Source organism: Sycon ciliatum, chromosome 7, assembly GCF_964019385.1.
Source record: "Sycon ciliatum chromosome 7, ocSycCili1.1, whole genome shotgun sequence".
Taxonomy (NCBI): Eukaryota; Metazoa; Porifera; class Calcarea; order Leucosolenida; family Sycettidae; genus Sycon; species Sycon ciliatum.
Genome location: NC_088649.1, coordinates 1,684,359 through 1,700,955, shown reverse-complemented (window position 1 = coordinate 1,700,955; position 16,597 = coordinate 1,684,359). Strand labels below are relative to the sequence as shown.

At 46.0% G+C, this 16,597-nt stretch overlaps 1 protein-coding gene across 1 annotated transcript; it reads right to left on the bottom strand.

Moving 5' to 3' along the window:
• Positions 1 to 774: 774 nt before the first annotated feature.
• LOC135820699 (uncharacterized) lies at positions 775 to 13,533 on the bottom strand. The gene is made up of 4 exons (XM_065333704.1): positions 13,119 to 13,533; positions 5,880 to 6,013; positions 4,524 to 4,626; positions 775 to 2,551 (listed from the first exon to the last, which is right to left on the bottom strand). The coding sequence occupies exons 2-4, from the start codon at positions 5,985 to 5,987 to the stop codon at positions 1,746 to 1,748; spliced, it is 1,017 nt and encodes a 338-aa protein (XP_065189776.1). The 5' UTR covers positions 5,988 to 6,013; positions 13,119 to 13,533; the 3' UTR covers positions 775 to 1,745.
• Between the last annotated feature and the right edge of the window lie 3,064 nt (positions 13,534 to 16,597).

The window sequence follows — 16,597 nt, the reverse complement described above, 5'->3', positions numbered from 1 at the left end:
ACATCGCAAAGACCCAACACGGGGTAGTAAAACTACGAAAATAGAGACCGCTAGAATGTGAGCGCACCGCTCAGGGGTCGGATTTCAGTTGCCAGCACTGTAGTAGTCACTTGACATGGTTGCATGTTACATCGTTTATCGTTTATACTCTATACACATACTCAGTAATAACTGTGCGCATACACGTCTGCCTGCTTTCCACTTCGTGCACTGCCACGGTGCCAACCTAGTGGTAAAACAGTACTCTCTTACGGGGCCCTACCACTATCAAGTACCCGATAGGGTCAGTTATCTAGGGAGCGGGTTGTCTTGTAACTAGTCTACCAGTTGGACACATACTGTACTCATGTAGTCATCTACTGTTGTGGACATGGAAATCCGGTTGCACGTCTAGCGGCCCCAGGGCGCTGGCCATGCAGCCGTGGCCTCCGTGGATAAGCGGTACACACATGCATTGTATGCGCTGCAGCGCACTGGTCCCATTGGATCAACATGTGCACTGCACACAGCGTTCTGTACGCGCCGAGGGCACGGGCCCCGGTCAATACACACTGGATTTCCACGTCCCCTTCAGTACATGCAGGAAACCTATTTAAAACCACTAGCAGCTAGACTTGCAAGTGCAGGAAACCCTGGCACACACGTTTATGTATACTAGTGTACAATGACATGTACATGTACATGTACATGCTCAATAGTTTGTAGCATAGTCAAATGATCAAAATCACACTGACACACAGCGTTGTGTTGGCTGTTCGTGCAAGACTACAATCATGTACATGATTGTATGTATTGTAATTTTTACAAAATAATCAAATTTTGAAATGAAATGTGTACGAGTACGGATACATACACAGTCACTGCAGAGCATCGCGATGACGTGACACAGAATGAAGGGGGTGGAAAATAGCACCTCAACAGGACAGAGCAGCAGCAGCAGCAGCAATGCATGTTTTGTGTTAGTAATGTTACAACTGACTGCTGATAAACCTCTTCCGTGCAAACAATATACTGAAAAACTGCACGGTAGATACAGAACTGTATGTATGTCGAGGGTGCAATGTCTGCGTTCAACGGTAGATACAGAACTGTATGTATGTCGAGGGTGGAATGTCTGCGTTCAACGGTAGATACAGAACTGTATGTATGTCGAGGGTGGAATGTCTGCGTTCAACGGTAGATACAGAACTGTATGTATGTCGAGGGTGCAATGTCTGCGTTCAACGGTAGATACAGAACTGTATGTATGTCGAGGGTGCAATGTCTGCGTTCAACGGTAGATACAGAACTGTATGTATGTCGAGGGTGCAATGTCTGCGTTCAACGGTAGATACAGAACTGTATGTATGTCGAGGGTGGAATGTCTGCGTTCAACGGTAGATACAGAACTGTATGTATGTCGAGGGTGCAATGTCTGCGTTCAACGGTAGATACAGAACTGTATGTATGTCGAGGGTGCAATGTCTGCGTTCAACGGTAGATACAGAACTGTATGTATGTCGAGGGTGCAATGTCTGCGTTCAACGGTAGATACAGAACTGTATGTATGTCGAGGGTGCAATGTCTGCGTTCAACTTGACATACATGTACTAGCAACGCAAGTGGAAAATAGTCCGTGAGAAATACTCGCAATGACGACCAGATTATGGTCCATATCGAATACTAGCAGCGGCAGACCAGAAATATTCTGTTTGAAATACTGGCAATACGGCCGGAAAACTGTGCTGGTGCTAGCGCTGGTGCTGCTATAGGGCAAAGGTAAGCTGGACACATTGTTCCTTTTCTAAATTGACAATGTGTGTATCATTACGCCGTCCCTCTTGTCCCCATCTTGCCGCCGTGACAGCATACGTACCTGGTTCGACTTGCACCTGCACACCACCACCACTGCCGCACGCATTCAACGGGTTGCCTTGGTGACGGGGATTCCCTTGTCGTTGGCTATGGTACTGGGCGTAGTGATGACGGGCAGCTGAAGATGATTGTGCTGGTGCAGGGGTAGTTGTACTTCGTGACGGTGATGCGGGACAGTGACCACAGTGGCTGCAGTTTTGATGTTGGTGGGATTGGTTACCGGTTTGTCGTCGTGGATTCCATCCTGCTGGTCTTCGTGGATTAACGGCGTGATGCTGTCTTAGTGGATGTCTGGCAGCACCGTCTTTGTCATGCATTGCAAGACACGTTCTAGCATCACCAGTCTTAGCTTCACTTATCACCGGGACAGGACGATCAGCAGTACGAACCGGCCGTGCCCTACGTTGGTGAGATTGCCGAGTACTGCGAGGACCTGCTACATGTACATGCGCTGTTGTTACCTCCTCACCACGCTGCCCCGCCCCTCCTGCGGTAGGCACATTCTCTCCATGCTGTGTTCTGCCCATGCATTCATCGTTACCATGACTCTGCTCCTGGCTGACCATGTTCCCATGGTAACGTCCACACTGTTTGCTGGCAAAGCTCATAAACTGATGAAAACTATCAAACGCTGTATCAAAGTTAGTAGCCATGACGGGCTCTGGTAGAGGATTCTCCATCGGCCTGCTGTGGGCAACTGGATAAGAATAAGAGTAGAGAAACAAGCAAACACAATAAGAAGAAATAAAGAAACTCACTTCCTTTGTTTCTCTTCTTCGTAATAATTATTGGTTTCATGTTTGTGGAGAAATGACCAATGATGGATGTCTTGTTCATGTTTTACAGTTCGTCTCAATTACAGTCAACTTCGCTAATAACGACTGCGGATATAACGACAATTCGCGAATAACAAACCGAATTTCCATGCCCAGAGCAAAGTCCCATCTAACTGTATACATTTAACTTCGGATATAACGACTATCTGAATAACGACAATTCGCGTATAACGACATGCTTTTAGTGCCCCGAGGTCATATTCACTGCTTGAATAACGACTTTCTGGGCTTTTGACAGCTATTTCAAGTACCTGTCAGTCAAGTACATGTACCTGTCATGCAGAAGTACCAGAGCCTATGGTGATGGATATTATTATAGGCACACACGCAAGAAAATGCAGCCAAGGGTGGGGGGGGGGGCTTTTTCTTCCTTTTTTATGTTGGCTTCAAAATTGTTGGATTTACCAGCACACCTATATGTATACAATGTACATGTAGTTGTACATGATTGTACAGTAATCATCACACATGTACATGTCTCTGGCCCTGTAGATGGCTCAAAAGGGCATATTTTTCAATTGATTTCCCTTGCAAGTTGCATATTGAATTTTAGTTCCTTTCAACTGCAATATGAAAATAAAGTACACATTGACATAGAGCAAGAAAAGAGCTTGATTTTGATATGCATGTCATACTATACAAAATATGGGTTCACATACATTCAAATGGGACTTCGGTTATAAGGACACTTCGCGAATAAGGACACTTTTCTGATGCCCCGCCGAATGTCGTTATTGGCGAAGTTGACTGTATGCAACTCTGTGAGTATCCAATTTTAAACATCCCAGTCACGGTTCGCCGGTCCGGGGCTGCCCAGCACCCGGCGTGGCATTGACTTGCTGGATTGGATTTCATTGATCACGTCTGTAGAGTATTGTATACTGTAGCTAGTATTGTATGTTAGAGTATTAGTTAGAGTATTGGGTAGAGTATTGGGTAGAGTATTGGGTAGAGTATTGGGTAGAGTATTGGGTAGAGTATTGGGTAGAGTATTGGGTAGAGTATTGGGTAGAGTATTGGGTAGAGTATTGGGTAGAGTATTGGGTAGAGTATTGGGTAGAGTATTAGGTGGTATGTTAAGCCTAGTTCACATTCGACGGGGCGCGACAGGACGCGACGTAAGCTCTCGAAGCTACTTTTTTGGTGTTCATGAAAAGCTGGTATTATGAACTTGATTCCGCTTCATTCAAGGAGAAATAATTGAAAAGAAGTCTCGAAAGCAAGAAATTAGGTCCAAAAGCCACCTCGTCACGGACCGTGGCTTATGACTGACGCCGTTCGCTGTTGAACGACGCAACGACTGCAGCATGTCGTGTCGTACGAATCGTACACGATTTTACAGCTCACCCCAGCCTTCCCGACAGGCCCTTACGTCCCGTACCGTCAGCGTTCCGTCGAATGTGAACTAGGCTTTAGGTAGAGTATTAGGTAGTATTTCAGGTAGTGTTCTGGTGGTATTTTAGGTAATATGTCAGGCAAATGACAGCCAGAAGGCTGACGGTGCTCTTCGGGATGGTAATCCTGAATCAAATTGGATTTATACTTGTGTAAGGGCTCTGTCAGTAGCCTGCTCTGCATTTGGAAAGTCCAGGCGTTGCCATGGGTTATCGCCGGCAGTTGTAGATTTTGACACAGTGTGAGTGCGTTCTTAGTACATTCGTAGATCTAAACAGTAATCAGTGATCAGTGATGACCCAGGTTGTAGTGTTACCTGTGTGCCTGATCCCCGGGTTATATACATGTAGGTTGACAACTGGCGGGTCCAGACATTGTCATAATGAAAGTGACCAAGGGGCATTGATACATGCTCTTAAAGTGTTTAAATTCTCTCACCATTTTGTCTCTCATGAAGAACACCGGTTGACTGTCGTTGTCTGGCTGCTAGCAACGTGGCCTGTGATAGCCTTTGTACACGACATAGTCTGCACGGTTCGGCCTGAGACCATGCACAAGAACAACAAAGAATGCCGACAATGACGATGACGGCGTCGGCGGCAGCAGCAGCACAGGTACCACCGTCAACAACAGCAACGGTAACAGCAACAAAACAACAAGAGCAAAAACAACAGGAGCAACAGCAGCAACAGCAATAGCATCAGCACCAAAAATGTTAGAATAACACGCACTCGATCTGCTGGTGGATATGTACTATCGGTTACATTGGTGGGTATGTACAAATACGGGTGGGTCTGTACAAATAAGGGTGGGTATGTACAAATAAGGGTGGGTCTGTAACACTGACAGTGTTGATGGGTACAGGGGTGTAGGCAGGGGGGAGGGGGGGGGAAGAGAGGGGATTTGTGTGCCGAAGCACCCCTGAAAACCTTTGATCTGGGAAGACCATGATACACGGACCGCTGACCACATGTGCAACTCTGCACATCGCACACTGTAGCAATCCTAGTTCAGACCTACTTGTTTTCAGAATCTGAAACCAATCTACATGTTCCTATCTGCCGTTGACTAGGATGTCTGATGATTTGGCAATTTGGCAATTCGGTAATTTGGTAATTTGGTAATGAAACTTTTGAGTCAAGGGCAACTCCGGCTTGTACCAGCCATTACCAGTCGGATAATGCCGTCCAAAAAACTGGTATATTTCGGTACTTTTCTGGTACTTCGAAGTATGTTTCATCCATGTTTCTGCATGGTTGAAGGCTTGTACTTTTGGGTGGGAAAGTCCTGGCACCCCCTCGATCACGACCCTGGAGGGGGGGGGGGGGGGGGGAGCTTGAATAATCCAGCCATATGTATCAAACTACCGTACTCGCGCGATTAGAACCCTCTCTCGAATACTGCCCTATCTCGAACAGTGCGCCAGTCTCTAAGAGCCAGTGAAAAAATAAAGCCCTCTCTTGAATAGTGCCCCCCCCCCCCCCCCGGGCTTGTAACAAAGGCATGTGCCGGTTTGGTGTTCTTTTGGTAATGTTCTTGTCCATTGTGGTCTCATTATCAAAATCGCAGTTCTTATTGCTGTTTCTGTTGAGGTGTGATAGTTTACATTAAACATTGGCCTCTGCTTTTCTTTGTTTTTATGCTGGATAACGCAAAAGTATCAGCATTGAAAAACAGTGCCTTCTCTGGAATAGTGCCCTCTCTTGAATAGTGCCCCATCTGTGATGGACATTGAAAAAATAGTGCCCCCCCCCCCCCCCTGGGGCACTGATCACGCGAGTACAGTATACGTACCATGGTCCATGGCGGGTCCATCCTGTCCACGTAGTCTGAACCGACACCAAACTTGGACAAGTATGAACAATAAGGACAATCACCATTGTCGCTATCAGAGGTTGCCATGGTGATACCTGGATCCGCAACGAATACTGCAATGGGCAAGGAGAAAAGCAGAAAAAATAATCAAATGATGATCAGTCTACATTGTACAGTGTATGTACACTACCAATATGCATGATTGTACAGAGCCTATGCACTTTGTTCAAAGTGGAGTTGCCGTTGACTTGTGAAAATGCTCAACCCGTGAAGAGAGGTCTGCAACACAAGTTCACACAAGTTCACAATGGCAGAAACTTTGTTTTGTTGTCACTCTGAGTTACAATGTACATGTACATGGCAATAGGGTCAGCCATCAGACAAAACAATGTACATGGCAATAGGGTCAGCCATCAGACAAAACAATGTACATGGCAATAGGGTCAGCCATCAGACAAAACAATGTACATGGCAATAGGGTCAGCCATCAGACAAAACAATGTACATGGCAATAGGGTCAGCCATCAGACAAAACAATGTACATGGCAATAGGGTCAGCCATCAGACAAAACAATGTACATGGCAATAGGGTCAGCCATCAGACAAAACAATGTACATGGCAATAGGGTCAGCCATCAGACAAAACAATGTACATGGCAATAGGGTCAGCCATCAGATAAAACAATGTACATGGCAATAGGGTCAGCCATCAGACAAAACAATGTACATGGCAATAGGGTCAGCCATCAGATAAAACAATGTACATGGCGATAGGGTCAGCCATCAGACAAAACAATGTACATGGCAATAGGGTCAGCCATCAGACAAAACAATGTACATGGCAATAGGGTCAGCCATCAGATAAAACAATGTACATGGCAATAGGGTCAGCCATCAGATAAAACAATGTACATGGCAATAGGGTCAGCCATCAGATAAAACAATGTACATGGCAATAGGGTCAGCCATCAGACAAAACAATGTACATGGCAATAGGGTTAGCCATCAGACAAAACAATGTACATGGCAATAGGGTCAGCCATCAGATAAAACAATGTACATGGCAATAGGGTCAGCCATCAGATAAAACAATGTACATGGCAATAGGGTCAGCCATCAGATAAAACAATGTACATGGCAATAGGGTCAGCCATCAGATAAAACAATGTACATGGCAATAGGGTCAGCCATCAGATAAAACAATGTACATGGCAATAGGGTCAGCCATCAGACAAAACAATGTACATGGCAATAGGGTCAGCCATCAGACAAAACAATGTACATGGCAATAGGGTCAGCCATCAGGCAAAACAATGTACATGGCAATAGGGTCAGCCATCAGATAAAACAATGTACATGGCAATAGGGTCAGCCATCAGATAAAACAATGTACATGGCAATAGGGTCAGCCATCAGATAAAACAATGTACATGGCAATAGGGTCAGCCATCAGATAAAACAATGTACATGGCAATAGGGTCAGCCATCAGATAAAACAATGTACATGGCAATAGGGTCAGCCATCAGACAAAACAATGTACATGGCAATAGGGTCAGCCATCAGACAAAACAATGTACATGGCAATAGGGTCAGCCATCAGACAAAACAATGTACATGGCAATAGGGTCAGCCATCAGACAAAACAATGTACATGGCAATAGGGTCAGCCATCAGACAAAACAATGTACATGGCAATAGGGTCAGCCATCAGACAAAACAATGTACATGGCAATAGGGTCAGCCATCAGACAAAACAATGTACATGGCAATAGGGTCAGCTATCAGACAAAACAATGTACATGGCAATAGGGTCAGCCATCAGACAAAACAATGTACATGGCAATAGGGTCAGCCATCAGACAAAACAATGTACATGGCAATAGGGTCAGCCATCAGACAAAACAATGTACATGGCAATAGGGTCAGCCATCAGACAAAACAATGTACATGGCAATAGGGTCAGCCATCAGACAAAACAATGTACATGGCAATAGGGTCAGCCATCAGACAAAACAATGTACATGGCAATAGGGTCAGCCATCAGACAAAACAATGTACATGGCAATAGGGTCAGCCATCAGACAAAACAATGTACATGGCAATAGGGTCAGCCATCAGACAAAACAATGTACATGGCAATAGGGTCAGCCATCAGACAAAACAATGTACATGGCAATAGGGTCAGCCATCAGACAAAACAATGTACATGGCAATAGGGTCAGCCATCAGACAAAACAATGTACATGGCAATAGGGTCAGCCATCAGACAAAACAATGTACATGGCAATAGGGTCAGCCATCAGACAAAACAATGTACATGGCAATAGGGTCAGCCATCAGACAAAACAATGTACATGGCAATAGGGTCAGCCATCAGACAAAACAATGTACATGGCAATAGGGTCAGCCATCAGACAAAACAATGTACATGGCAATAGGGTCAGCCATCAGACAAAACAATGTACATGGCAATAGGGTCAGCCATCAGACAAAACAATGTACATGGCAATAGGGTCAGCCATCAGACAAAACAATGTACATGGCAATAGGGTCAGCCATCAGACAAAACAATGTACATGGCAATAGGGTCAGCCATCAGACAAAACAATGTACATGGCAATAGGGTCAGCCATCAGACAAAACAATGTACATGGCAATAGGGCCAGCCATCAGACAAAACAATGTACATGGCAATAGGGTCAGCCATCAGACAAAACAATGTACATGGCAATAGGGTCAGCCATCAGACAAAACAATGTACATGGCAATAGGGTCAGCCATCAGACAAAACAATGTACATGGCAATAGGGTCAGCCATCAGACAAAACAATGTACATGGCAATAGGGTCAGCCATCAGACAAAACAATGTACATGGCAATAGGGTCAGCCATCAGACAAAACAATGTACATGGCAATAGGGTCAGCCATCAGACAAAACAATGTACATGGCAATAGGGTCAGCCATCAGACAAAACAATGTACATGGCAATAGGGTCAGCCATCAGACAAAACAATGTACATGGCAATAGGGTCAGCCATCAGACAAAACAATGTACATGGCAATAGGGTCAGCCATCAGACAAAACAATGTACATGGCAATAGGGTCAGCCATCAGACAAAACAATGTACATGGCAATAGGGTCAGCCATCAGACAAAACAATGTACATGGCAATAGGGTCAGCCATCAGACAAAACAATGTACATGGCAATAGGGTCAGCCATCAGACAAAACAATGTACATGGCAATAGGGTCAGCCATCAGACAAAACAATGTACATGGCAATAGGGTCAGCCATCAGACAAAACAATGTACATGGCAATAGGGTCAGCCATCAGACAAAACAATGTACATGGCAATAGGGTCAGCCATCAGACAAAACAATGTACATGGCAATAGGGTCAGCCATCAGACAAAACAATGTACATGGCAATAGGGTCAGCCATCAGACAAAACAATGTACATGGCAATAGGGTCAGCCATCAGACAAAACAATGTACATGGCAATAGGGTCAGCCATCAGACAAAACAATGTACATGGCAATAGGGTCAGCCATCAGACAAAACAATGTACATGGCAATAGGGTCAGCCATCAGACAAAACAATGTACATGGCAATAGGGTCAGCCATCAGACAAAACAATGTACATGGCAATAGGGTCAGCCATCAGACAAAACATAGTACATGTACATGGCAATAGGGTCAGCCATCAGATAAAACATAGTACATGGCATGATAGGGCCAGTCATCAGATAAAACAATGTACAGGTGTATATGCTTAGGGATCAGACAACACATTATATGCTTAGGCTGAGTTAGGGGTCAGACAAAACATTATTAAAATTACTATGCTTAGGGGAAGTATACCCTAAAATCAAATTTTCACCAGTTGTAGTCTTCTGGGTGCTGAGTCGAATGGTCTTGGTCCGAGGAAGCTGCCACGCTCCCTTCCTTCTTTTTTCCCAATCGAACCCGCGCACTTCCACCGAAACTGGGTGACTACGCCCTACTAGATGGAGATTCGTATGCAAAATCTCACTAAAAGTGCTATGTCGTTCTTATAAAAGCACGGATGACCGCGATTGGCCCATATGTTGTAGTCTTTTGGACGCTGAGTCGACTGGTTTTGGTCCGAAAAGGCTGCGATGCAGCGTTCCTCCTTTATTCCCAATCGAACATGGTTGAACAAGCGGTCACGTGCTCCTGGGTGCCCAAATCACCTGGTCACCGTGCCAGCAGGCGACAACTTTCACACCAAAGTTCAACTCGAGTTCAACTCGAGTGACAGGACTGCACCCAAAAAAGGTCAAACAGGCTAGTAAGTTGTACCCTGCAGGCGTGGTGACCAGGTGACTGGTGTACGCAGGAGCACGTGACCGCTTGTTCAACCATGTTCGATTGGGAATAAAGGAGGAACGCTGCATCGCAGCCTTTTCGGACCAAAACCAGTCGACTCAGCGTCCAAAAGACTACAACATATGGGCCAATGGCGGTCATCCGTGCTTTTCGATTGGGAATAAAGGAGAAAGGGAGCGTCTCAGCTTCCTCGGACCAAGACCATTCGACTCAGCACCCCGAAGACTACAACTGGTGAAAATTTGATTTTAGGGTATACTTCCCAGACTATACAGTAAAAGCTGTGTTTGCCGGACCCTGTTCAGGCTGCTGGCCTGCGTCAAGAGGAATCCTGTACTGACGGGTGAAATTTCCATGCCCCAAAGCGCTGTGGGTTGAACATGGATCCCTGGAGCAAGCGGAATTCTGTCTTACCAGGACAATTTCCACTGCACCAAGGTCGTGCAGGGCAGGTTATACTCACTATTGGGAAGGAGTGCTTGGAACTGGAAAATAGTTATATGTACAGCAGGAAAAAGATGTGGTCATACGGGTGGCATAATATAATAGACGGGCACCACTCAGCATATACATGGACACAGCACACACACCACACACACTACTACTATGTACAGCTACCCTATCGGGCCACGCCGCTCCCAGAAGCGGGAGACAACGACAAGAAGAGAGAAGAGAAGAGAGAGAAATCGCAAAGTCAACAATATTTGGCATGGCGTTGCAAGTCCTGTGGCCTTGAAAACCGTCTTTCGCAATGCTCGCATTCATGACGGCAGTTGTTCCTGGCTGCACGTGACATCCGTTTCGCACGGTCACAGTGATGACGGCTCAAACCAGAACGGGAGCGGAAGGATCGGCGACAAACATCACATCGAAAAGAGTCAGATTCATGGCGGATAGATACAGTGGGGACATCCGTGGACACAGGACAGCGATGCACAGCCAGTCCTCCAGCGCTCCTCAACCACCGCATGCACTTCATACATTGCCTGGCACCCTTCTGTTGTGACACAGGCAACTTCCGCTGGGCAATGCACTTGTGTCGGGCCATGTCGTTACGGCGGCGGAAGTCTCTGGCACACAGCAAGCAGCGCAAAGGTGGTGAATCATCTGTGTGCGGTGGTGGCTCAGCAAGGAACATCCTCCAGTTCTGCCGGTCTTGGGCATTCTGAAACCAGGAATCCACGCCAGCTGCCTTCATGTCTCTCTGGACAACGTCTTTCCAGCGCCGCCGGGGACCACAAGGAGGGCGACGACCACTCAACCTTCCAAACAAAATCTGGACGGGAGCACGGTCTGCAGGCATGCGCGCGACGTGCCCGAGCCATTCCAACCGCCGACGCTGAACAAGGTCTGACACCGGTGTAGTGTCACCCCAGCGCGCACGGAGCATTGCCGAAGAGATTTTCTCCTCCCATTGCTGACGCCGAGATACACATAAGACGGAGCGAATGCACCGGTGGTGAAAGTTATCCAGCCGATCCAAGTCGTGCCGAAGCGGAGCCCATGACTCAGCACCGTAGAGTAAAACCGACAGAACACAGGCTGTGTACAAATTTGTACACAGCCACACACACACACACACACACACACACCAGGGGCGTAGGAGGGGTTTCGGAAGTGGTACGACCGAAGGTCGGTGCGGCCAAAGGCCGTGTTGGAGGAGGTCCGGGGGACCTCCCCCGTGAAAATTTTGTAAAAAAGACACAAAATCCTACGTTCTGGGAACTTCTGGCAAACTTCTGGCGCGTGCAGTGTGCAGTCGAGTCGAGTACAGTACCCAGTACAACTGCAGATAACGAGTACGAGTCTAGAAAAAGGTCAAAGTCTAATATGCGCATATGCATCGATGGATCCAAATTTTTTTTTATTACGGTTTTGCACGTTCCAGACGGACCACACTTTTCGAAAAGTGGTACGGCCATGGTCTTACCAGTCGTAGCGGGTGCTACGCCCCTGCACACACGCACGCGCGCGCACGCACGCACACACACACACACACACACACACCATTGGACCATTGGACGCCCATCGCCAGAGGCGATGATAGTGATACTACAGCAGGAGCCATAGCAACTTTTGCTGGGATTGCACCATTCAACAGCTTGCAAGGCTGAAGAATTGACCGCCACTATTCAGCCTGGTCTACACCACAAAGCTATGAAGTGGCTTTTTCTGGCCAGTGAATCTCTACTTTTTGGTCTTTTTCATTTTTTTCCCCGCACACACATCACACCACATACTCCGCCATGCACTGGCTGTTGGTAACCACCCAGGAGAATTAAAGGAAAGTCAGGAAGAGTCGGAGAAAGAGAAGACGCGTTTGACCATAATTGTCGGGAATCAAACCCGCAACCTATCTATTGGAAATCGCTGCACATACCGCTGCACCATATGGGACACAAACACACACACACACACACACACACACACACACACACACACACACACACACACACACACCACACACACATACCACACACACATGCACACACCATGTACACACACACACCCACACACTCACTGACACACATGTGATCCCAGGGGTGTTGGCTATCTAATCCTATCATGAAGTAACTATTACAGTTGTGTAACATAGTTTTACTGACTGTGCAGGATGTGTGATGCCAGCCAGCAGGGGTGTCCGGCTGACAGTCAGTGTACAGGGTAATACTGTAGTCTGTCCTACAAATGTCCGCATGCTAGTAATGTTTGAATGGGGACTATGTTTTCCTATTGCAGGCAGAAAACAATCTGGGACAGCGATGAGAATGGCGAATGGCTCGATATCACGTCGTGTCACACGCACTGCCACTAGGTCAGCAAGACTAGTAATGATAGAGCACTGTTCAGAGACCTTACCTCACGCCTTTACTTCTTTAGTTGTGTTTGGTTGGTAAAACCACGTAGCTCTTGGGTCGTCTTTTCCTCCGTCCGTGAAAACCACCGTGAAGGTCGGTGGTAGGTTCGTGGTACGGACCACCGCTACTATTTGACCAATTGACAATGTTTGGGAATGATCGATGATACTGTTTCAAAAGTGGTTGAATGACGAGTCACGACTATTCGACCAGTCTTTACCAACGGCGACTACTCAGAGGAAGCTAAATCTATTGCTCAGTTTTGCGCTGGTATTGCACGAATACATCTGAAGCACTGCATGGCGAAAGTGAACTAAGCCACTCCGGGCGGCAGTTTAGAAACCGAACGATCTGGATCTACCTTTCAATCTGTAGATTCTACCGCAATCTAATACTAGTAATACAGTGATAGTTTGACCCAACTGTTATTTCAGCAGTCCACGTCACTGTGATGACTGTGTGAGTCTGACTGTGCATAGTAATAAAAAAAGCGCGAATACTGATACCGTGCACTTGTGTTAGATCTTCTACTAAGTTCTAGGAGCGCGAGGTGATTATGACGTACACCTATTATCATGATTATTGTACGAGTAGATTTGCACGGCAGAATGATCTACCACCGGTACCTACTAGCTACTACTACTACTAGTACCGAGTAGATCTACTACTAGGCACCGGCGGATTATGCCGGCATAATCATAATAATTATTGGCATAATTTGGTGCTTGAAAATTTGGAGCATAATTTGGCATCCTTCCGGAGGTAAGAGCATAACTACATTGATCGTAGAGGCATTAATCAGCGAGAGAATTGTGAATGATGTCTCTGAATCCAACTCTATCGTGTGCTGCATGAGAGAGAGCATGCAAGGGAAGACCCGTCCAACTTTTAATGTTAGAAATCCATGATGTCGCGGGCCTTCCTCTCGGTCGAGATCCAGGAGTTGATCCTTGCAGGAAGGGCTTGGAGAAAACGTCATGTCTCGTAACATGGCCAAACCACATCAACTTAATTAAATTTCTTGACTTCGTTCGCTAGCCGCATCCTTGCTCCGATGATGTCATTGATTTCTTCCAGGATAGATTGGTTGGTACGCCGGTCGTGGTATGTTACTCCTAAGAGTCGGTGGAAGCATTTCATCTCGAAGGATGAAATTCTTCTCATTGATGAGGCAGATAATGTCCAAGATTGGCATCCGTATAAAACAGTCGCTAGCACAATAGACCTCACAAAACGAAATTTAGTAGACAAAGAAAGTGATGGCGATTTCCAAATGAATTGAAGCTCAATGATCTTTTGCTTCTCTAGTGCTAAGCGTCTTCTTATCTCCACATCGGACTTGCCATCCGACGTGATTACGGCACCTAAGTATTTAAACTGGGATACCTCTTCTATTCGCTCATTGCCTACTTGAATGCACCCCAGATCACCACCGCCCTCCGGCGCTGCCATTGACTTGGTCTTGGAAGCATTGATCTGCATGCCTAGTCTTGTTGCACTCGTATCCACGCGCTCGGTCAGGTCCATCAGCTCTTCCACAGACGATGCGATTAGATCTATATCATCCGCAAAACGTATGTTGGTCACGTACATGCCGCCGATACATACTGACCCATCAAACTCCTCCAAAGCGTCAGACATGATGTACTCCAGGAATACAGAAAAGGTAATAGTAAACAGCAATAGCTGCCTCTGAAACCGCCAGCGTGGCGGGAGGCTCTTGTTGATCAATTCTTTGTTGATATTTTCCAGATAGTGTTATAGACCCTCTAAGGTACACTATCACTATGTAATAGTATGTATACATGTACATGCAAAGGAAATGCGGCACCTGACAAATGCCATGATATGTGAATATGGTTCATTACGTCTGTCAGGCAGCAGCGATGCGATTCTCTTATACAGGCTGGTTGCCGAACGCCCAAAACCACCTGACACCGTCATGACCACAGGTTCAAACGACGCATATTCGACATTCCGTCGGCGCCAGTACTCGACAGAAGTATTGACTTGAGACAGGTAGTGAGATAGTGCGCCTAGGGCAGGGAGCCGGAGTCGTGAAGGACTTAGGCACCGGCGGATAATGCTAGCATAATAACTAGCCTTATGACCCTAGTGGGGAAGACCAGTATTGCCCTACAAATATGTGACCTTGTCTAATAGCTCTTGTACGGGCAAAAATACCATCTTGATCAATAATAGAAATGCAACTAAAAACCCAAAACAATTTTAAAATGTAAAGAACTCAAAGCAAATGAAAAGAACTCAAAGCAAATGAAAAGAACCCAAAGTTCAAGAAAAGAACCCAACTAGCACAATCGATGTGTGAAACTAGCACTACGTCCAGTCCGTTGGCTCCGCCGTGAAAAGTAGCACTATTGTAACGTTAGAGCGCAGAGAGACACACTGCTGCTCCCTGCGACGCTGGCACTGTCAGCCCTGAGCCCTCTGTACTGATGTAATGAAAGTGTAAACATTTTTGCACCGTGTCCGCCCTGTGATACATGTACTGCCATATTCCGAGTGACTGCGTACTGCGTAGGGAAGTCATTATTTCTAGGGCTCAAACGGTTTGTCCGATTAACCGGTTGCAGACCGGTTACGAAGAATTAACGGTTAACCGATAAAGATAACGGTTACGCAGTAACTTTTCAGTCAATTTTTCAAGTATCAGGTCGTTGCAAAGTGTGCACTTTCGCGGGCTGTCGCACGCGTACGCAATTTCTGGGCTGTCAACTCGGTCATATCTGGTCTCTTGGTGTGAGAGTATGTATGAATGAGCATGCAAGAGAATGTACAAGTGTGCGTTGTACTGAATAGGGTACATTTTTTGAATGAGTATAGTCAAATACATGTATACGGTTAAAAAAGAGTCCGCAGGATTGCCGTGGCTTATAGGTTATAACCAGTTAACCGACCGTTAGCTTAGCAGTTAACCGTCAGTGCTAAAACCGTGACCGTTTGAGCCCTAATTATTTCCCACCGCAAGGATTGCCATTTTGTAGCACTATCACTATCAGCACTGCTAGTATTATAACTAGCATAATCGCTCCAAATAACTATGTAGCAGTGCTAGTAGCACAGTTAAATTTTAGAATTGCGATCAACAGAACGAGCTGAACCGACATTTCACAAAGGCTTTTATTGTATTCAAAAAACGAGTGGATACGAAGGCAGTGAAAAACACGGAAGAAAGAAAAATGTGATATGGAGAAAATGATGAACAAAAAATCGTACTTCGAACTAGTTTTCGCACAACACTCCTCAGGAAGCTACGTTGTACTAATGAAAAACAATCCAGAAAGATACTAATAAAGAGAAATGGAGTGAGAAGAAACAACACCTATGAAAATGATATTCCTAGCACTAAGGTAATAACAGGAAAAACTGCGAAACCACATAACGAACTTGTAAAGACTACTAGTATACTGTGACACAAGATATGACACCATGGCCAACCAGGGCCAAACAGACAGAACA

Excerpts from the sequence above, each read along its gene's own strand:
- LOC135820699 (XM_065333704.1), bottom strand. The coding sequence starts at position 5,987 with ATGGCAACCTCTGATAGCGACAATGGTGATTGTCCTTATTGTTCATAC. Across the intron at positions 4,627-5,879 it reads TGGACCCGCCATGGACCATG|GCCGAACCGTGCAGACTATG; the intron begins GTACGTATACTG and ends GCATGGTCTCAG. Across the intron at positions 2,552-4,523 it reads TCTTCATGAGAGACAAAATG|TTGCCCACAGCAGGCCGATG; the intron begins GTGAGAGAATTT and ends ATTCTTATCCAG.